Raw genomic sequence first — 24,127 nt, 5'->3', positions numbered from 1 at the left:
TCGAACATAATAACTAATTCGTGGCCACGCATTATTATCAGACGGGAAGCGAAAGAACGAGCAAGACCCATTGCTGGTATGATAACAACCTGGTACTAAGCACACAGGCATCTTGTTAAAGTCATCTTATCTTAGTATTTTTCATAGTCTTATATTTCAACAGTTTTACGACAAACTGTGACTTTTTTTGACATGGAAATTATTTTTTAAGATTGACAAACATCATATGTGTAATTCATGGCACATTTCAAACGGGATCGAAAGATAAATTTTCTCTCTCCATTGACTTCAATACATTATTTTTCTGACATAAGGTCCCATGGACTGGAAGTAGATGGGCGTGACTTCGCCACTCTACAAATTCATTCAAAAATCTTCTACACTTGGGTACTTGATCTGTGTTTTATCCTCATGGTCTTGTGTATGCATTATAAGCAGGGAGGGAGTCTCATATCAAATGACCTCGCTTTAAAAATCTTGTTTGTAAAGTAACTAGAGGTCAAATAAATGTAGCTGAGTACAAAATACAACATTCTTATTAAGTAGAGCCAGAGATGTATCATGCTGCATGAAATGGAGATATTCAATTAAAGCACAAGTAAAGTAGTTTAAAACACATTTAACTGTAGTTCAGTTCATGCACTCTGCTACATTTCACAGAGTATAACATTTAAAGTGGTTGGATTAAATGTAGGATGGTGCCGTCTGTACTTCAGTGAATGTTGTTATCCTAAAACCTGCCAGATAAACTACATACTGTACAACTCATACTCTGATACAGAGTTATTCTCCTAATCAATACTGTACAATAACAAGTTGAGTATTTTGTCAATCAACTCAGGTTTTTCTCTACAACAAACAATACAGACATCTCATAGAAGTTGAAAACAACATGAACATAAAATGTTCCGGTAGAATTGTGAAAAAAGTCTTTCAAATAAACATTACAAATTGTGTTTGTATTATTGGATTTTATTAGTAGTTGGCGAATACTAAATGTTTAAAAAAAAGTTCTTAAAGGAAAGCTAGTTTAAACTTTTGACGTACAAAGATTGGCATCACGTCAGAGATGATACAAACAGCAGGTTTATGAACATTGTAGTAAAATACTTATTGGTGTATTTTGGCAAAAATCTAGTCTATTGGGCTGTCAAAAACTTGTGTTGTGGATAATGCATAGGATTCGGTTCACTTTGGAAGCTGTCTTTTGTGCAAAGTAAGAAAGTAAACACTCCATTTCAAAAAGCCTTTTCTTGATTGTGCTGTACGATCATTTCACAAACAGAAATCTTGATTCCTCACTGATGCAGTGATAATGACAACAATTCCAATCTGTGAAGCAGAAATAAACTTTTATTTTTTTTAAATCAAGCTGCTTCATAGTTTCAATCATTGAAAACCGTGTTGAAATAAAACATGTCACTTAAAACAGGCAGACTGCACTATAAATAGTCTTTATTCTAGTAGAACTAATCAGCTGGTATTGGAAACCTTTACATATATCTTCTGGATGTTACTTCGTTAATTCTTTTTAAATAATTCATAGAAAAGTATATACTCTGTAAACACACACAAATGAAAGTATAAAATAATTCAGGTTGACATTTATGTTATTATTTCATCTGGTAGTTTATCTGTAATTACAAAAAAATATAGCAGTTAACATTTGACTAAATGATACACCTAAAGAAAAAATGATGATGCAGACATAGTCCTTTTGTAATGCAATTTAATACAAATGACCATTTAGTTATACTATTTGAATCTCTTGAGTTTTTACTTTTGCTTTAAGAAACTACCTTTGTAAACGACTTCTATTATTTAGTCCACCTGTAAAGTCTGCTTTTGGAGACAAGTTGCACAATTCAGAAGAGAGCTAACTTTCATCAATTATATATTGACAATCATTTGGGTACATTTCTGATCATCAAAATTGGCTTCACAGAAATGTAGAGGCCAGCACACAACATGGTATGGCAGAACACTTCTTGCAAAGCCTCGTGGTGTACCTGGTGTCACAAACACTAAAGAAAGCATCATGCACATATCTCAATGTGAATATAATAATCCACATACGTGACATTAGTTAAGACTCTTACAGCATTAAGACCTCTCAGTGACGCTTATTTTAAATAACAAATTAGTCGCCAATCAAGCCACAGAGTTGTTTTGTTTTTCCACATAAAAAGAAAGAAATAGTGAAGACATCTGAGATGGATCTTTACACATACAATAGAAAATAGGTTCTTTGGCTCTACAAAAATCGGTCAAATTTTATTTTTATCTTGACCTCGACATGGAGGCGACATTTTTACAAGAACAGATTGATAGATGACTGCGATAAAGAAATATAAAAAAACCTTTCCAGATGTGATTGGAAGAAAGAGAGTCTTCCTGATTCACAGGCACCCACCACAATTGACATTTGTTTCCCTCTCCTTATACACTCCTCCCCAGCCAGCCCTCTGTCACCTGGCTGTCATGGCCGCTCAGACTCTACGTCGGTTGGACTAATGGTCGTGGAAGCCTGGCATGGGGAAGGGCCTGGCAAAAGCTTCAACGCGGTGGCGCAGGTTGGCAATGCGAGCCACGGTCTCAGAGTCCTGGAGAAGAAAGTTCTTGAAGTCCAGGAGTTTTCCTAGAGAAGACAGCAGTATAGAGAGAAGGAAGCTCAGCATACTACGATTGCCTTTTTGCTACATTTGTTTTATCAGTCGTTTCAGCATTTTATAATTTAATATGACATACAGCATTTTGTACTTTTGTAGCTTTTCTAACGACTTTGTGCTTACCTGTCTTCTTCTTGACGTCCAAAGCAATCTTGAAGCCCTCATCCATGAACTCAACAACTTGCACAAAGTCTCCTTCTTTGAACTGTCTGGATGTCAGGGCTGGAGTACCTGGGAAAGAAAGAGAACACAACATCTGCATCTTAAAACACAAAGTAATGACTGGAAATGGCTTTTTCTCGCTTTTACAGGTTGAACGCTCTCCAATAAAGTTTTTTGCATTTCCTTCCATTAAGAACCTTATGGCTAGAAGGTAAAAGGAGTATCGCCTAAAGACAATGCTATAAATGTGGGAGTGGAGATGTGGAGCTCTTGAACTTCCTGGAAGATGATTAAAAACACAAACATATTTAATAAACCATGATCTGCTTAGTGCTTGTGGCTTAATCGGTGGCTGACTAATTTCCATATGCAGAACTACATTTTTACATAGTGAGGGAAACAGAATAAGGAAAAAAAGGCGAAGTGCAAAATACATTTGACAAAGAAAACCCTGACCTATTATTTGATTATGTAATACAATATGCTGAAAAGCTGACCAACATTTCAACACATTATCTTGACAAAGTTACTAAGTATTAAAAGGTAACAACTTTTTGAATAAACAGATCAGCATAACTTTCTTTTGTCGTTACTAATAATAATAATAATAATAATAAGTCAAACAGAGCTTGTCTAAGTCCAGTTAAATGTAGAGTGAAGCTGCTCCTCACCCAGCCTGAGGCCCCCAGGACTCAGCGCGCTCTTGTCCCCGGGGCAGGTGTTCTTATTGGCTGTGATGGACACCAGCTCCAGCACGCGCTCGGCCCGCGCTCCATCAATGCCCTTAGGCCGCAGGTCAACCAGGACAAGGTGGTTATCAGTCCCACCTGGAATATTCAACATTTTTAGAAAAATAAATTGAAGAGGAGGACAGTCTGAGACTTCGTAGACACAATCTTCACTTTTAAACCTTTACTTTAGTTTATGAATGAGGTAATGTTATTTGATATGAAACTGAGCAGTTAATGATGAAACTCAAATAATTGTTAGGTAGTTGGGTAGGCTTTTGGCACCTCCAATGCTTGACTTCTTTCTCATGCATTTGCCCATGTTTGTCTTTATATCTGCTTTATTTTCATAGTAAACTAAAATATTACTCATTGACTGCCATTATGATAAAGCACAACTTACTTCGGGCCTGCAGGAAATTAACAAACAGGAATTATTTTATTGTTTCATATTTGCTTAGTACAAGCACCACATTTCCCCTAAGTTATCAGTTAATATAAAGTGCATTACACAATTAAACATTATACAGACAAAGAGGCGTTTCAATAAGTTGTTAAACCCTTTTGTATTACACATTCTAATCAACACCTCTCTCAAATAGTGTCAACTAAAAATGGATTGTAACAGTAAAAAACCTTGTTTCAGTTTTTTACATCTACAAAGGGATTGAAAAAAGGAGCATGCACACAATGCAGTGTAAGCACAGGACAAGTCTGTATTTTTAAGGGTATAAATTGAAGGCCATACATCAAAAAAGAGCTGAGGCCAGCAAATGAAATGCAGTACAAGATTCCAGCACTTGGTCACTACCAGAAAGTGACCGCCTTCATCTGGTTTTATTCCCTTGACTGACAGGACACTGACATTAGCCTATTTGCACATCATGAATTTAAATGCTTTTCTGTTGCATTATTTGCATTTTGTGGCAGGACATTTCTGTTTATTGACTGTGTTATGTGTTCTTCTGTGTTTCTTTCTGCTGTTAGCAGAGCCAGTGTCTCAAACGAATGCTTAAATACAAGTTCCATTACCTGATACCAGGGTGTAGCCTTTGCTGAGCAGAGCTGTAGCCATAGTCTTGGAGTTCACTATAACCTGGCCGATATACTCCTTGAACATGGGAGACATTGTCTGGAAACAAAATACCAAGATTTTAAGTTTGAGGTCAAAAAACTATTAATGAAAAAAAAATGTAAACGAAATAAACATATATTGGTACAAGTCAGTAGCTGCCTTGCACAGCGTTAAGATCCAGATAGCTCACAATTCAGAAAGAGAAGGAGCAGATGCCTAGAGCAGGGTTAGAGTCAAGTTGCACCTCAGCGGTAAGATGAAGTTTCATTGCAAAATGTGATTAAGCGGTAATAAAGTTCTTATTAGGAAATAGCAGACCGTGGTGATGAATCGTTACATCAATACAAATACATTTTTAATTGAAATGGGGTGTCTGTGTGCTGAGCTGACCTGTCTGAGAGCCACAGCCACACCAGCGATGGCGTGGTTATGAGGGCCGCCCTGCAGCGAGGGGAACACAGAGAAGTTCACCCTGTCCTCAAGGTCGTACACGATCTCCTTCCCCTTCTTGTCCACCGAGCGAACGCCCTTACGGTAGAAGATGAGGCCAGCCCTGGACAGAACAGACTAATTGACTGACAAAGAATTTGAAACCTTTCCTTTTCTCTTAAAATCAAACAAGGTGTCATTAATAGGTTTTTGATTTGTCCCCAATTACATTAGCCATCTACTGACTACTATTACTACTGTTAAAAACAAGTACTCATTTCCATGTTGCTCAGTGAAGAGGCTCTAATGAGATTTGACTGAAATATCTCTAGATCTTACCTGGCTCCGCGGAGGGATTTGTGTGTGGTGGATGTGACCAGGTCAGCGTGGTCAAAGGGAGAGGGGATGGCTTTGGCTGCCACCAGGCCGCTGATGTGGGCCATGTCAGCCAGCATGTAGGCCTTAATGTCGGTACACAGCTGAGGGGGGAACAGACACAGTTAGGATTCAAATGTACACCATGGGACAGGAAGGTTTGTATTACTACGTTATTTTTAAATCTCTAGTTCTAATTTTTTTAGGTACAAGACCCTAAATTATCAAAATATATACAACTTATATACAAGTAATAAGATTAGTAACAGTGTTGGAATAATGGCCCTAGTTTTAGATAGACAAGTTCAGATTATGTCCAATAGAGTCAATAATAACCGCTTGAAGTCTACCACACTCTTCAGCCTTGTTCTCGTTCTGCCTGCTTCAGGGGCGTTCCTGCCGTCGACCTAATATTAAAGTGACTGATTTAGCTTGCTATGAACATTTCAGTGTTTGGCCATAAAAACCTCTACTTTTCAGTATTTTAAAATATGGGGGCGATGTTCAAAAAAGGTGAGAGTCATACACCGTTATCCCAATATAGAAGTGAACACACTCAAACCTCTGGTGAGCTGAAATTCGGCACTTCAGCCTCAGTCACTGTTTAATTTAAAATCCTGGAGCAGAGCAAAATGTGAATGTCCAAATATTTATTAACTTCTCTGTATATGCTGTAGTATTCTTGATATATACACACTAGTACTAGAAAGTATTACAGTTACTATAAAACGTAACTACACATTTAGACTTGTCTTTTTGTCATAGGTGATCCTCTATATTTTACTTGAATGCGCTTGGCTTCAAATTTAAAATTTGAGATAAAAAAAGTGAGATGCAAAAACTCTTTGCTCCAATAATAGAAATGTTACCCTCACGGTTTTGATAACTCTACATTTGTAAGCACTACCTATCACTTCAAAAGGGCATATGTTTCAAATCTGAGTGTTATTACACTCTTCGGCAGTCTTCAGAGGCCCGAAATATCAGTGTAATTCAATAAATCCTTGCTGTCTCTTGCCAGCATTTATTAAAAAAGGCACACACAATAAATAGCTTGCTAACATGCAAATGACTCGTTGGCGAATGATCAGAGCAGTAAACAATATTTTTAGTGCTCCAATTAATATTCATTATCACGACAATCTTCCTTGCTCCCATATCTAAACTGGATCAGCACATGTTTATTAGATTAAAAGGCAGGCAAGATGGCAGGGTTACTGGAGGGGGTAAAGAACACGAGAGGGTGATGTGTGCGGTAGCTGATGAACGCCGATAGTCAAACAAATTTCAGATTTAAAAAAAGAAGCTTGCTCCAATCTAGGTAACAACACTGAAAATCTGGAGAGGGGCCCTGCCTGCTGCCATAAAACAGTGAAGAGCTCCACAGAGACATGCCAGGGGGAAATATGGCCCCACTTCAGGCCTAGTGGCAAAGTAGTTACGGTGCTTAATAAAAACACAGCTCTGTAATGGAGGGACACTCCATCTGATGGTACTAGCTAAAGTGAGGCTCTGCAACAAAGGGAAGCAGTCATGGAGGGACTGAAGAGAATCAGAGGGTGGGTATTACAAAACAGATAAAGGGGCCTCTTGTGCACTGCCAAAGAGAGCAGTGAAGTGTAGTTAAAAGTTGCTGCTGTGTTTGCGTGAGTCAGCGCGAGAATCCACGCTCAGTGCGGATGAGTAGACAACAGAAAGCATCTGTGGTGGTGTGCACAAGTGTGAAACAGCCGAAGAACTGTTTGTGTCTGGATATGTCGAAGATTGAATGCTCAGTATTTACAGCAGACAGGTTTCTACTGAGGGCAGCTTTTTGTGCAGAATGAGTACATTTACTTTTTACACTGCTGGATTATTTATTTTACTTACCTAAAAGACAAGAGTATTTCTTCTACCTCCGAGTGTGAACAGAAATGATTAAAAATATAGTCTGGATTAATCCTGGCTATCAGTAAGAGGAGCAGATGTGCCTGACAGTCAGTGCAGTGGAAAGGTTGAGTGAGTTTAAAGGGGACCTATCATGCACAATATATATTTTATACATAAATATGTGTCCCCGGTGTGTCAGGGAACTCAGGCAGCGTCAGAAAATAAAACCCTCATAAAACGTAAATTACGTCACATCGGATGGCGGACCCTCGGCACTATCAGAAACGTCACTATCAGAATAAATGCCTGACGTCTTTTGGACGTTATATGGTCTTTGTTTACATTAGCAAGCATCGCTTACACTCAGAGCTAACCTGTACTGGAGAGAGTATGTGTGAAGAAGCAGGAAATACAAAAAAGAACTCACCTTGTGGTAAACCAGCAAGAGAGAAAGCCTTTGAGCTCCATACTGTTTCAGGCGTTTCATCACCGCAGCATTTATTTTAGACAGTATCTGCCGGGTCCCGTATGAGCAGGCATAAGCTCCGCCCCCTCTTTTTTTTTTTTAAAGCTTTATACCCCGAATCAGCACTTTAGTAACAGGAAAGGGAAATAGAAGGATATGAGGCATGACTAGAATGGGTGATCTGTTTGGTATTTTGAGCAAAACACTTCATAGACATGTCTTTTATATATCGGAGTCCTATGCTATTGACTAAAAATTGCATGATAGGTGACCTTTAAAATAAGAGGACAAAGCTGGTGTGACCTTCATAATGTAGGAGGAGAAAACAGGTAGCAGGAGAGGATGAGGTGGAGCAAGACACACACACACAAAAGCTGAGTGAGTTTTGAATAAGGAGAGAGTTCTCCATGCACCTTCTTGATGCGGACGTAGTCAATGAGGCGGGCATAGGCGCTGGTGCCAGCGATGATGAGCTTGGGCCGGAACAGCTTGGCCGTCATCTCCAGCTGGTCGTAGTCTATGAGTCCTGTTGCAATCTGCGGAGAAACAGAGAGGGAGACAGATTGAGGAGAGGAAAAAAGTGGAGGATGAATATGAGCATATTGGAGGGTGAGTACGGTTCAGGAGGAACACGAGGGGATGAAAAAAATACATTTCAGATATCTTGAGGATCAAGAGTAAACGTATCAACACGGAGGAGAGATTTTTTCCATTTGAAGCTTATTTGAAGCAGATGCATTTGAAGTACTTGGGCTACCTTAAAAAGGGGAAGGAATTTATCGAAATGAGACATTTCATCCTATAATATCAAGGAAGAAGATTGCAGTAAAGCACCCCTACTTATCCTAATTCAACCTTTCACGGGTCTATTCAACTGGTGTGATGAGGCTGAACAGATCAGAGGTTGGTTTGGAGACGTTATCTACTCTTGTCATTGAAATAAGCACTTTGAGATATACGGTAGACATCCATTATTCAGGGGATGCATGTCTGAATCTTGTCAAATGTTGTCAGTCTAGAACTGCCAAATGACCAGTGTGTTGTGTGCCTGTCTGAACCTGCATTTCCAACCCAGAACTCAAAACATGAGAGAGGAGAGACAAACCAGGTGGGGGACAGCCAGCAGGACGGAACAGGAAGTGAAAGACAAAAGGGATAGAGAATAAGCGAGACAAAGACACGAAAAAGAAGAGAAAATACGAGGAGGGAAAGCTTTATTGAGACAACCTGATAATCTCCAATCTCCAGAGCACATCTATGGGTGCCCCCTCGCTCCATCAAGCTGCTCATTGTGAAGACAGAGCCAGTGGTGCTGGCCAGCCTGTCGATTTCCCATTATCTCTCTCGCAGAGGGGTGCTGCCGGCCCATACATCAGCAGGTCTGGACACGCAGACTCTCAGGGCAATCCATCAGCCGCTACCAACACCAGCACACAACTATGACCCCGGAATAAAATACTAAACACTAATATATGAAGCCCTGCATCTGAGGGACCCTGGTCCTACTGATTGTATCTTAGTTGAAAACAGCACTTTGAATGTTTTACAAACAGTACTGACGTATAGGGCTGTATGTTTGCATTGTGAGTGATGTGGCCATAGCAAGCACTAGTTGGGCTAAGATGTAGACATCAAATCCCTACCCACACTGCCTTGTGTCATACCCGTGTGGGCAAAAAAGCAAACAGGATTCCCCAAAAAGCGACCACTTGTCCCCTAGTGTATTTAAATCAATATCCTGTCATTAAAATATTTTTCGAAAAGACTTTAAGACTAAAATATTTGGTATAATTGTAGATAATGTATTGAAACTTCTTCGCCAACATAATATCAGCAATATTTAAAAAATATATGGTTTACTGTAAGCAGGAAATATGTTTTATGTTTTGGTAATACTGTTGCACAATGGTCTTATGCAGTCTTTTCAGTTTTCCTGTTACAGTGAATTGCACAAAAAGAAAATTAGACAACATTGTATTTTTTCCTTGCAAACATGAACTGTAAACACGACTACAAAATTAAGAAAAGAAACTGACAAAGTTGCGGAGATGATCAATAGTACAACTGAAAGACGTGAGACAGAGTGCTGCAGCCATGTGAGAACCCTGCACCCCCGACACATGGGCAGTTCTGGCCAGCAGAACTGGTTCATGTGGAGGTCAAGTCAGAGGTCAAGCTGAGAAATAGCTGACTCTGAAAACCTTCCCTGCGACCATGTTAACAACGAGTATTTTAAATATTGGACTTTAGAAAAACCCTCTTATCTGACAATGAAAGAGGATAAGACATATTTAAACACACGTAACAAAAATAAACTACAAATATGATTTAACCCGTTGCGATTTAACTTGTGTACGGTTATTTTCTGGTATAAGAAAGTCCACGACATCAGTAGCAGGTTTGGATTTTCGTCATTTTAGGGCAAGGCCATTTGGCCTTTGGTGTCACACATTTTTTCAGGGCGGAAAGGCCACATGCCAGGGCACAAAGGCCATTGAGGGAAAAATTAGGATTTGGAGCTTACAAATAAATAACTTCACTTTCTAATGACAAAAAACAAATCACTTTTTTAATATCAATAATCGTATCATCATATAGGCCTATGCCTCCTTAGTATTAACGTATCTAAAATGAAATACTTTACTTTGAATAATTAGTGTTTGGTATGTTTTCCATCTACTACTACTCCCATTCACTAATCCGAAATCTAAAAATAAAAAATTCTATTAATATGTAACAAATATATTCCATTTCAGAGCAGAAGAAACTGCCTTCAAGGGTCAAACTCTGCACATACATCATTCAGCGGTGCACAGTGAAGCTCCAACATCCAACTGTATGAACAAGCAATACTTTGAAATGCAAAAGAGTGCGTGTGTGTCTCTTTAATCAACTCCTCACAGCTCCTCATATCTGTTCAGAAACTGGACAAAAGTTAAAGATGTACAAACCACAGACTGTCATGACGAATACAGTCGCTGCTTTAATTCTGTCTTTAGGACGTTGTTGTGAGTTTAGACGGAGCAGCTACAACGTTAATTTAGCCTGATCGATCCAATCTCCATTCACAAAACGTGCATTTTAAAAGGTTTTGCATGCCGTCTTGTCTGCACACTTAAAGCACTTAAAGCATGGTTTTTACTAACCGTTATCAGTATTTAGTTACTTCGGCATCATTTTGAAACGTGTATTACAATTAAATCACTGTAACATGGGTTAATTTGGTCGTAGTTGGTTTCCACCACAGTATTTACATGGATATAAGCCCCGCCCCCTCTCCAGCGCATCCTGTTTGAATGACAGGAGTAAACACAGCTGACAGCCGCGGTGAAACTCCAGCGGTTAGAGCGATGAGAATATTCGCATCGCGTCCGTTGTGAACGCAGCATAATGCAGTTCAGAAACCACTGTTCTGACGCTTTTAAAGCAAATGTTAACAGTGTGAGTGGCCCAAAGGCCATGGTGGCCGTAGGACGTACAATTATTTGTGGGGCATAACGGCCAGACCGAGGGGCTACGACGGCCATGGCCGTCATGGCCGCCGTGAAAATCCCACACTGATCAGTAGTGTGGGTCTCTACTTACGTTTAGCTTGTAAGGCATGGACTCAAAATAGATAGAGGTGGCTGAGATCCTCTTCACATCAGACATGTAGCCATGGGTGAGACTGGAGTGAAACAGAAGAACATGTAAACAAATGTAAAAAAATAGCAAGAATAATGAATTACATTCCAAACTATTTGATTTATGAAGTGCAGATGGCACACTAGTGTTGACCAACAAATAAGCTAGGACAGCTTCAAACAGTGTGGGTGTTAGATAGAATAAGTGAAAGAGTGCAGGTGTGTAACAGGGAGAAAGCAGCAGTTATTACTCACTGTCCTCCGTCGGGCAGGTCCAGGCCCATGATGCGGTCGTGGGGCTTGAGCACGGCGGTGTAGACAGCAAAGTTAGCGGGGGAGCCGGAGTACGGCTGGACGTTGACTCCCCACAGAGCTGGGTCCAGGTCAAAGGCCTCCAAGGCTCGTTTCTGACACAAAAGCTCAATCTGGTCCACCACTTCTGCTCCACCATAGTATCTGGGTGCAGAACAGAAAATACAACCTTAAGCCAACAGGTGCACTGCTTCTGCATATAAACTGCAAAAGTTAAGTTTTAGTTCAAAAATAAATCTAAACCTTGAATAATTTATTCTTTCTTAAGGCACAGGCCTACAATAGACATATTAACACCTTTTAAGGTCATATGGCAAACTTGTTAGCATACAGTTGCCTATGTAAGCATTGAGCAGTCACAGTGTACCATTATAATTAATTTGAGGCAATTTGAAAAATGTGGCCTGCACAATCCACTCATTCAATGACATTATCCTTTTGTTTCATTACATTTAACTGCGAAGAGAAGATGAGTAGGATGTTGGGGAGCGGGTTAAAAATCAAAAAACACATTCAGTGGGAGGGAGATGTATTGTATCAGCTTGTATTACAGGAATACAAATCATGAAATGAGAAGCATTTCAAAACAGGCCAGCTCTCCGTTTGCCTCTGATACATGTGAATTGATCTGAGGAAAAGGATAGGAAATAGGAAATAGGAAACTGGAAATAAAAATCCTGCAACTATCAGCCTGGGTCTGAATTCCTCCAATGTATCCCCTCAGTAATTTTCTTTGGCAAAGAGGCTGTGGGTTATGAGTTGTGTGGTTGGCATGTAGTATTTTAGGGCAAGCTAGAGAACAGCGTATAAACCAGTGTATGTTTATGTCTGTAACAAATATCCTAAAGCAGAGAATATCAACATAATAAGCTGGGGCGTGGCTGCATAAACACTCACCTTTTCCCTGGGTAGCCCTCAGAGTATTTGTTGTTCAGACAGGAGCCCTGAGCTTCCAGAGCTGCTCGACTGCAGAAATTCTGTGGCGAGAACACACACAAGCAAACACACACTCTGATCAATGGCGCCAGTGGACAGAAGGGACAAGGACTGCAAATTAAAGTCTGTTAAGTGATAGTGAGAAATCCCCCCTCCAGCTAGAGACAATCATTACAGTATTGAACCTGTGGACTTCCATAGACTAACACTCTGCACTTCACAATGCTTATCGCCTCGCTGCTGCAGGATACAAGAAGATAATGTAATACACTTTTCTGCCCATGCTGAGAAACATTGGTATGGCCTTTCTTAAATCCCTTTGCAATGCATTTTCAAAGAAAAACACATTTAAGTGAGCATGCTTTGCTGCATAAGGGGTAGGGCTGTACCAAAGAGTTTGAGGCTTTTAGACTTTATTAGTTTGAGTGCAGCATAATTATGATTATTATAATTGATTATGTGTGGTTATGTTTTGCTAAGCCGCGTTCAACACCATTGTTAAAACACACTCTGTCAAAGGTTCAAAACAACGGCACTAATTAGTTACCTGTTGTGATTTTGGTTAGATGGAAAACACATAGAAGGAAGAGACGTTTAAGCAACGCGTCTTAGTGGTTATCTCTCTGGAGGATTATTGTTTACTTGGAGCTCCTAATATTGGATATGCTATTAGAGCTAAAACAAGTGCCACTATTATTTCGCTAAACTATTTTGTAATGTCATGAAAACAGTTTCCCCACAATACTTCTATGTTTCTGTACCCTTAACACACTGTACACGATAATGAATTACACATGTAAAATGTTGAGTGAATTTCTGTTTAATATACTGTACATCCTGTCTGTTTAACTAACTATGGATGCCTCTCTTGGTATGGCCACTTGACTTACACTCTTTACTGTATATTAACACACTGGCCAGTAATAAAGTCTGACAGTCTAGTCTCCACACTCTCATATACAGTATGCGTGTGCGTGTGTGTGTGTGTGTGTGTGTGTGTGTTTGTCGTTATGCTAATGCTTCACCTAGAAGCCAAGAGGAGATCAAGGGAGATAACTGCTTCAGTAAAAGCTCTCTGCTGCTTTCGTCTGTCATGCCCACGACTGTGCATACATTACAAAAAGAACATTTGCTTCTTAGTGTGTGCGTGCGTGTGTGTGTGCATGTGTGCGTGCGTGTGTGCGCTTTAAAACGTATGTCTTTTCATTCAAGGAATGCCTGCCTGAGCAGAGTAAGGTGGGAAGGAGGCAGAATGAGATATCAACTTCATCTCACACTACAGCGGTCCGGCTGTGTGTAGAGGCGGCTGATATACTCCACTGAACAACTACTGTGGCGAAAAAGGAACAGGAGAAGGAGAGAGAAAGAACAATACAAGATAAAACCTCTTCTGCTTTTTGGAAGAGCATTTTTTTTTTCAATTTCACATAATTTAGCCTTGGAATGAAAACAAAGAGTAACCCAAATGTTTCTGCATTAACTCAGAGATTCCTGCTTACAGAAAGTACTGTATCCAGTGCGTGTTTTCACTATCAAACTAGCTATGTTTGAATAACTTGATGTGAACTTGTCAGAGTTCGTGATATCCGTTTTATTATTCCTGTTTGAGTCAGAAGGTCAGTTTCTCTGCCCTAGTAGCTACTGAAAATATTTTAAAAAGACCAAATGTACTGCTATAGAATATTAAAACATACAGCAGCAAGATGATTTAGGAATCAACATGAATAAAGAATGAATTTACACATGATGCAGTGTATTAATTTCAAATGCAATATTTATTGTACTTATGTACTGCATTTATCTACAGCATGAAACCTGATGGACCTGATAAGAGCTTTTCTGTCAATGCTGCCTGCCAGCAATAATATGGAAAAACACATTTGACCAGGATATGCAAGAAGCTAGAAAGTCTTCATTCACTCATTTTGCCAAAAATTAAAACATAGGTGATGACTGTTCTCACCACCTGCACTACACACACACAAGATCGCTGCTTCTAGCTATTACGTATTTACTGTTTACAGGGATGCAAACTCATCAGGTATGAAAAAGGTGACAAGGATCCGAGCCCCCTCGACCGCACGGAATATCGGCTTTAAAATGAGGAATAACAGGAACATGTTAGCAGTCAGAACAACTAAAGCAGCAGTTAATAATAACAGAAACGCCAAAGCTACTTTGTTCTTCTTCTCCACTACAGTTCAGAGGTACATGGTGTACTTCTACTCCTCTACAGTTCAGAGGTACATGGTGTACTTCTACTCCTCTACAGTTCAGAGGTACATGGTGTACTTCTACTCCTCTACAGTTCAGAGGTACATGGTGTACTTCTACTCCTCTACAGTTCAGAGGTACATGGTGTACTTCTACTCCACTACAGTTCAGAGGTACATGGTGTACTTCTACTCCACTACAGTTCAAAGGTACATGGTGTACTTCTACTCCACTACAGTTCAGAGGTACATGGTGTACTTCTACTCCTCTACAGTTCAGAGGTACATGGTGTACTTCTACTCCTCTACAGTTCAGAGGTACATGGTGTACTTCTACTCCTCTACACTACAGTTCAGAGGTACATGGTGTACTTCTACTCCTCTACAGTTCAGAGGTACATGGTGTACTTCTACTCCTCTACAGTTCAGAGGTACATGGTGTACTTCTACTCCTCTACAGTTCAGAGGTACATGGTGTACTTCTACTCCTCTACAGTTCAGAGGTACATGGTGTACTTCTACTCCACTACAGTTCAGAGGTACATGGTGTACTTCTACTCCACTACAGTTCAAAGGTACATGGTGTACTTCTACTCCACTACAGTTCAGAGGTACATGGTGTACTTCTACTCCTCTACAGTTCAGAGGTACATGGTGTACTTCTACTCCTCTACAGTTCAGAGGTACATGGTGTACTTCTACTCCTCTACAGTTCAGAGGTACATGGTGTACTTCTACTCCACTACAGTTCAGAGGTACATGGTGTACTTCTACTCCTCTACAGTTCAGAGGTACATGGTGTACTTCTACTCCTCTACAGTTCAGAGGTACATGGTGTACTTCTACTCCACAACAGTTCAGAGGTACATGGTGTACTTCTACTCCACTACAGTTCAGAGGTACATGGTGTACTTCTACTCCTCTACAGTTCAGAGGTACATGGTGTACTTCTACTCCACTACATGTATTTAATACCTTTAGTTACTTCACAGATGTGGATGAATGATGTGAAATCTAATCAAGTGTTAAATCAGACTTTAGTTCCACCTGGAGTAAATCCACAAGCTACCCTGCAGTATACAAAGTCATTCAAACTAGCTGCACCTTCACCAGCTTTGAGAACACTTTCATGATCAATCATTATAAAACATATCATATATATTATTCTGAAATGGACCAAACTGCACAACGACTACTTTTACTGTCGCTACTTTCACTATATTTTGATGATAATACTTTTGTACTTTTATTTGAGGAACATTTTGATTGCAGGATTGTTCCTACACTCTGGTACTTCTACTTTGACTCACACCTGAGTACTTGTACTTTTACTCAAGTACAAGATTTGAGTACTTCTACTTTTACTAAAGTACAAGATCTGAGTACTTCTACTTTTACTCTAGTACAAGATCTGAGTACTTCTACTTTTAATCAAGTACAATATCTGAGTACTTCTACTTTTACTCAAGAACAAGATCTATACTTATACCACCTCTGTTTATAGCCTATGAAAAAAACTATTAGAAAACGAAGGCTAAAGCTAACGTTGGTTAGCAGATAGTGACAATGTATGCTAGTTAGCCAGCTCAACGATAATATTGCGACAGAAAAACTGTTCAGTTCACATCACGCTCTGCCGCTCTGCTCTGAACACCTGAACGACCCGTTCTAACAGCTGTTCACCAGCGGAGCAGTCTGTGCCACAGTGACTCCCGACCACACAGTTCATATTAATGAACGCACCCGTAGGTAATGTAGCTGCTGAAGCTAGACCATCATCACGGCCGCAGATTACTCCGGGTCTCAGACCCCTCATACCCCAAAAACATTTTTATTGCAGATCTACATGAATCACACACACGACCTATTTTGGATTCAAAACGGCGAATTTCGCCGAAAGGTGACAAGTTTGCATCCCTGGTTTATTTCAAATAAACTAAATCGGGACAACATTTGTTAAGGATGTTTTTTTTTGCTAACGAAAATATGAACCAGGCTTGGCGGTGTTTTATGTCATCTCCCTTCTCTTAAAGCCCCTTGAACTCCTCTCTGTGTGAACTGTTCAGTTACTAAAACCTTCAAATCACACTCAGTTAAACATCATGTGTGAAAGTGACTGACCTCAGATGCAATGAGCTCCAGGCCGCGGCACTGCCGGTCCTTCTCCTTCAGCAGCAGGTCCCACATCTCGGGGTCGTCCTGAGCCAGGCTCTCCTGGCCCGTCCACGGACGCTCTTCATCCACTGAGTATGTCACGGCGTGGGACTGCTGGCCACGCACACAGAGACGGACGGGGGCTCGCTGGCACAGAGGCTGTGAGCAGAGGAGAAGTCGTTAGGGTTAGGGGGAAGGATGGGAGATTGAGAAAAACTGACAGTATGCTAGTTATATACAGTTTTTACAGTTATCATGAACACATGTTGTAATTATGGATGATTGCACTAAAAAGGGACTAACAAGTTGCAATGGTTTATGATATTTAACTTCAATCATTTAACTGCAATGCAAATTATCATAGCTTTGAAATACGTTTGGTAAAAACATATAGGACAATATTTAGTCTTTGTGTAGCAGCTGGTTTTTTATTTCATCAGGAACATTTAACAAGATTTAAATGTGGGTGTTGAGAATGGAGGACAACAAATTAAACAATATGTAGTTGAGCTGTATATTCTCTATGAGGATTGAACTAGTGGGAGCTTCAGCCACAAAAAAGGGATCAGCATGAAATCAAGAGACATGTTTCATCCAGCTTTATTTCTCTACAGAATGTCTTTGATTATTTTAAATATTTAAGGCAACAGCTTGATTTGTCCTATATACATGAGAAGACATTTCAAGTCCCCTTCTCTGTTCCTCTCTAATATGTAGCTTGGTATAATTAGAAACTGGCGTGTTTCCATGATATCAATAATCAGCACGGTTGTTCAATTATGCCTCTATCAGCACTTCTACAAACTGAGGGACCGACTTTTACAGCCTCAGTGTAGCAAAGGAGGAATATAGAGAACAGATTCAGCACTTCCTGCTTATCTAATCTGGACTGGGGCTGTGAGTTCTCCTGCTGCTGCTGCAATGCCCCATCATGTGAGTGTGCAGACTCCATTCAATTTTCAATGTCTTTCTCTTTTCTTTAAAAAAAAAAAAATTAGACAGGATTCGACCATCCTGTTTGTTCGACGCACTATGCCTGGATAATAAAACACTACATTTCTGGCTATGTATTCCATTGAGTAGTTTCTTTTCACTGCCATTTACACATAAAACCTTTCTAGGCCACAAATCATTGTCAGGTAATAAAGCTTTATGTGTGCGCCTCTATGCTTAAGATCTCTGCATGAACCCAGCGAGGGCACTGTGTGGGAGAACACTCTGAAAAGAAGAACAACTAATTCCCAACAGGTTGATTGCATTTAGAACAAATTGGCCCTCTCCCATCATTTAATCAACAATATGATGATGACTCTGTTTGGAGATCAATCCCACCACGGGTAACCTACTGTATAGTTATCATCTGTACAGGTGTGCAGGGTGAGAAGGAAAACCTCCCTTTAATAGCGCCATTAAAAAGTAATTAACACAATGCTCAGTACTGGTTGAGGACACCTATTTGTAAAAACAAAACACAAAGAACGCAATTTACGCTTTATTCCATGTGGTGTAGGAAATGTTTGTGTAATTCATCTTTTGTAGTGGCTTTATTGCACTGTGAACCAACTGCAGTAACTGTAGATGTTTAAGAAAAACAATTAAGAGCGTTAATGTTGGGAAGAAATAATAAAAGCTGACCAGCGATAGTCTCATAATTCGACACCCTTTGTTAAAAAAAAAGAAAAGGCTAATAAGAGCACGTTATCCTGAGGAGCAGCTTGCAGATAGTTCATCTAGTGCATCGCTGTGAGGCCCATCCTCTCCACTGCTGCTCTTCATCTGCTCCCTGGGGTGGTGGAGGGGGCAGAAGAGAGACACCAGGGGGGAGACAACTGGCACATTAATGGCCGATCCCTAACAGTTGCTACTCTGGCCTTCTGTCACCAGCGGCAGTGTGGATGGTTGAAAAGAGGAGAAGGCCCCTCCTTTGTGCTTTGGAAGAGACGAGGGCCTGGGGAGACAGGTTGGGCAGCCTCTGAGGACGAGTTTCTCGCTGAGAAATCACACGGGTCATTACATCTTGACGGGAACCGTCCTTCGCTGTCTGCACTTCAGCTGGGACTCACCAAGGCTGAGGAAGGGGAAAGCAGTGGCAGGAAAACCCAACACAAGCCAACACTGCCATGGTTATAACACTTTTGAAGACTGCAAAACAGACAATGTTCCTCCTCCTCCTCCTCCTCCTCGCCTCCACCTTCATCCCTGGATTTATTTTCCCACCTTCATCCTGTCACTATAAGCTGCTTAGCACGCTCAGCTGAGAGGCATTCATGTGGCGTTTTTATTACTATGTCTCTTCTGCAACATCATTTCAATGGCGTCCAAATAAGAGAGCACTGAGCTTAAACAAACACAAAGGTCAGTCTCTGTGGTCGGCCTCTTCACTTTCCTGCCTCATTTCTCAGCCCTGATCATTACGAGGGATTAATTAATGAGCACAAGGTAAACTGAACTAAGAAAAGTGAGAGCCAAGATACAAGCACCAAATATGTCAGAGTGGGACTATTTTTAGGGCGACAGATGATGCTGTCGTTTGAAGGTGAACTTGATGAAAACTGTGCTGTGAAAAGGGGGCGGGATAGGCCACATCAAACTCTGCGCTGAGCACGAGATTATGGCAGAGTCACAGATGCACGGCATCTGCATGACAACGCTAAGGTGATTGTTGGCAGTTTACCTTTCCTGTCAAACATCTGGGCCCAAAGACCAACAACAGAGAATAAGAAAAGGGAAGAAAGAAAAGCATTTCATTCCGATTTCCTGTAGCAGCTCCTGAGGCGAGTCAATTTTACAGATGACTGCTGTCCATCAGTGGCTATACCAAACAACAATCACCCAGGTAACAGGAGCTAAACAGAAGGGACCAGAGAGAAGAAACAGCAGCGAGAAAAAAAAGAAAGATATGTAAGGTTCAAAAGAAGAAGTGTCAACAGGGCAGCAACATCCGTCGGTCTGACACGTAGTTGCTTCTTTCCCCGTCACTGACTAATAGCTGGGCTGTCCGTTACAAATTGCCCTGTGATTCAGTCTAGATAACACTAGACTGAGAAACCTGGATGGGGTGAAGAGGCGTGAAGGGACAGAGTCTCAGTCCAGGGCGGATTCACTCTATTCGGGTCAAAGGATTGTCAGGGTGACAATCAGAGACTTAAGCGATGCCGGCAACAAAGCCAATCTTTAGGGAGGAGTGGGAGGAACGTTAGCTTTATGCTGTAATCTCTCCACAACACTTCCTGTGTTGATGGTGGAAGGGATGAACACTGGGCTTTCATGGTGACTCATGGAGTGTAGATGCATGCTGTGGACTGAACTGTTCACAGATACTCGTCGGAGAAAACCTCTGCGCACAACCCTCTCATTAGCCCCGTCGAGTGCACTTTAAATCAAACATAATACTTACCTGGGGTTTCCTGCATTGTCAAATCTTGTCTGGACCAAAAAAAAGCAAGTTTGAGAAATTTGGCAAAGTCAGTTATAAAGTTACATATTAGCAGTAAAGGGAGGACAGTTTATGTCTGTTTTTTTATTTCCTGGAAATCTAAATATATAGTAAAAAGGGCTATCTGGCAGGATTATCAAACTTGACTAAACTAAGGCTTCAACTAACAATAACTATCATTATCAATAAATCAGATATTTTTCTTGATTCAAATTCATTGTTTTGTCTATCAAATGTCTGAAACTAGTGAAACATTTCTGTAATAAATGTCATTTATTTAATCCTTTATTTGGCAGGGACAATGCACAGTAATGAACACTTAAAACATTCAAATGTGTCAAGCGTAACAGTGCCAGATTTAGCTTTGAGCTCATTTCCATCCGCAGTCCCTCACATAAAACATTTAAGAAAATTACATTTTACAAACCTAGCAAAAACAAATGCATGATATGCAAAAAGTGCAAAAGAGCAAGAGCAGCACACACAAGTATTTACCACATGGCAGAACAATGTAGCAGCAACGACATATAAAGTGCAAGAAAAGATAAAAGTGCTACATAAAGTGCAAGAGGAGTTACCCCTGTATTAAAGTGCATTTAGCAGTGATTACACGTCTGTTTGTTTCTCTACCATTCTTTGAGTTGACCTTTAAAACTATGAGAGTGGGACAATCCCGTATCTCAGTTGGGAGGCTATTCCAGAGTGAGCTGCCTTTAATGGAGAGGACATTTTGTCCAAAAGTGGTCCGTCTGTGGTGGACTTCACAGTCTCCTCTGGTTTCTGACCTAGTGCAGCGTCCAGTGTCTTTTTTATGGATGAATTTCCCTAAGGGAGGGAGGGGGGGGCAGTCCATGTAAACATTTATAAATAAAGCACATAATAATTCTCAAGGCCTTATGTGAAACTTGGAGTAGCTTGATATTAATACAAAATATATATAAGAGCAAAACACGTGTCCCATCTTCTCTTTTTTTAAAGAGTAGACCAGGTTGTGATTGGTATGTTTTCATGAAAATGATAACTTATTTTATTAAATTCTCCTCTGAAAAACGTCCTGACCTGCTCTGAAGACATACTACAGAAAACGGTTGTGTGTTTTGTGTTCATAAAGATCGAAGCATTAAGTAAACAAAAGCCAACAGGACTCTTGTACAGGCAGAAGGGTTTTTCATAATGGGATTAGTTACATTGTTTTCTTAAAAACAGTATCATCTTCAGCAACAGATCTACCATTTAAAAAAAGTATCAACATGGACATATCCACATCTTTAGAACAATAAACTGTTAATAAATTACACCATTAAACTGTCCTCATAAAACCGGATGTCAGCAGCCACTAGAAATAGCTGCACAGGACTGTAAGCTAACTCTCTCTCTCACACACACAACCTGTGAGGAGGACACTGCATCCCGGAACCACACATTTAAAAAAGAGTCTTGTGAGTCCTTTTAAAATTCAATTACGATGCACACTGAACCGATTACCACCAATAGGAAAAGCATGCAAGCACGTGAATAATTCAGTTAAATAGGAAACTTCAGACAAACTGACTAATACAACTTGGTCTGAACTCATGCCACATACATTGGCAAATATTTGGTATCCTAGTTGTTTCTGAGAAACTACAGAACATTTCAAAATGGGTCACTTCATAAAGTGCAAAAATTAGGATGAAAATGCCAATGGACCAACTTTTTTGTCAGCAACTTAATCACCCCGATTCAGGCTCAACTGATCCAGTTAAATTAAAAAAAGATGTCAAAATATAAAACTTCACATAACTTTGAAATTATCACTTGGCAACTGATATATATAATCAAATGTTATTTATGAAGTTTAAGTGGACATACTTTTCTTTACAGGGAATAATAAATACAATTGAAGGTTATAATGTTCACATTTTGAGAAAGGTATTTGTTGTTGTTGTAATGGTCACATGGATGGCTGCAGATTGTGTTACTGTGAAATATTGTTGTATCTTATGCATGAAGAAACATATTTTGCCCAACCCAATTATTTCAACAAAATAAGTTATAGTTTCAGTATTAGATTAAGCTACCTAATAAGCTGCAAGTGAGTGAAAAAGGTAGACCTTTGAGCTTAGATTCACCATAAATAAATATTTCTTAGGCTTACATCATTCTTGTAGCTACCCTAGTTATTATTGCACAATCTGCTGAAACTATGACACAAATGCATAAACTGCCAATCTGCTGACACTTCTGAAAAATTACTATTGCTTTGACCAATCAGCCTGATCTCAAAGTAATAAGTTACTATTTTCTCGGAGCTCTTGCTGTATATCAGCCGTATGTTGTACTTTGAACGTTATTCAGGGGCCTTCTGTTTATCACTGGCTGATAACCCTCTCTGCAATGTGTTATCTGCATAATCACCATTACTGAAGCACTTCATTTTACTTCATGGAACCCCTTTAAGTGAGAAAACAAAACAAAAAAGGCGTAATGGTGATAAATATCAAATAAGGACATAAAGCTACCGTAAATACAAACGAAAAAAGACAGATACTAGTAGCTAAACCTAAAGTTTTTTCCTGATAATCCGTTGTGTTTTCCCACATGATGAAACTGAGCAGTCGCTGTTGCATCATTACGTGGCCACTACAGCTGCAGCTATGCAACGTGCACTGACAGCTAGCTAGCTTATCAGCTAACTAACAACCACCATAATGTGAAATATACAATGTCAAGAGGAAATCAATTATAGTTTATGGTTCACTGCTGCAAATACCTATACATTTGATGACATGCTAGAGCCCAGGGGAGACATTTACTGTAGACACCAACGCGTGTTGAAACTCAAAGCTAGCAAACAGTTCAGCCGTACAGAACTGGGGCGGTTGCTAAGACACCTTTTAAATAAACAATGACTTAAAAACTGTTCTTTATGATACGCATACCCGTGTGAGTTGTCTGAGAGCGAAGGACAGCATGGTTCCAGTTAAGGGAGGAAGAAGCAGCACGGCCAGGCGACTCACCGCTGTTATGCTTCAGAAAGACTGCTTGGAGTTTTTGGCAACGGCTGGTTACGTGGACCGGCCGAAAGGGGTGCTGGGAATTGTAGTCCGTGGAGAGAAAATTACACAAGCATGACATTTGAAGATTACGAAATACGTTTACGAAAATTAATGAATTAAATGTACCAAAACTTCCATGATAAAGATTCAAAGAGGTTCCCAGTTTTAAATATATCACCATATGTATTATTGATAAGCAGTGGTGGATAGTAACTTTACCTGAATATTTGACTTTATACTTCTACTCCACTACTAGAAGCCATATTGCACTTTTTACTAGACTACATTTATTTGACAACTTTTAGTCAATAGTTACTTTTTAGATTTATATTATTAGCCAATACAAAATATAAATTGATTATTAAATAAACATTCACATACACACAGTGACGTCATGAGCTACCCACAATGCAACACGTGCCATATATATATAAATACGCCGTTTTCCTGGAGGTGCAAATATCCTGGAGGTGCAAATATAAACAGCTAGCTAACGTTGCCAGGCAGAGCGCACTAGGTTTTTTTTCTGAAATAACGACCGAAGAAATCGCTGCATGTCTTCGGATTACATCTCTGGACTTGAGGGGTGTGCTCTAGGTCGTTACCAGCGTAAACTAGAGCTGTGTGGGTTGTCAGATTGCC

The 24,127-nt window shown here is 40.0% G+C and overlaps 1 protein-coding gene across 1 annotated transcript; it reads right to left on the bottom strand.

Moving 5' to 3' along the window:
• Window positions 1-1,333: 1,333 nt before the first annotated feature.
• On the bottom strand, window positions 1,334-23,510 carry shmt2 (serine hydroxymethyltransferase 2 (mitochondrial)). Its single transcript, XM_034198310.1, has 12 exons — window positions 23,369-23,510; window positions 16,979-17,170; window positions 12,606-12,685; window positions 11,652-11,852; window positions 11,359-11,440; window positions 8,187-8,309; window positions 5,403-5,542; window positions 5,025-5,187; window positions 4,592-4,691; window positions 3,503-3,658; window positions 2,793-2,900; window positions 1,334-2,638 (listed from the first exon to the last, which is right to left on the bottom strand). The coding sequence occupies exons 1-12, from the start codon at window positions 23,399-23,401 to the stop codon at window positions 2,511-2,513; spliced, it is 1,506 nt and encodes a 501-aa protein (XP_034054201.1). The 5' UTR covers window positions 23,402-23,510; the 3' UTR covers window positions 1,334-2,510.
• Between the last annotated feature and the right edge of the window lie 617 nt (window positions 23,511-24,127).

Source organism: Gymnodraco acuticeps, unplaced genomic scaffold (assembly GCF_902827175.1).
Source record: "Gymnodraco acuticeps unplaced genomic scaffold, fGymAcu1.1, whole genome shotgun sequence".
Classification (NCBI taxonomy): Eukaryota; Metazoa; Chordata; class Actinopteri; order Perciformes; family Bathydraconidae; genus Gymnodraco; species Gymnodraco acuticeps.
The sequence above is the reverse complement of the archived record's forward strand: the minus strand, read 5'-3'. Positions and strand labels throughout refer to the sequence as shown.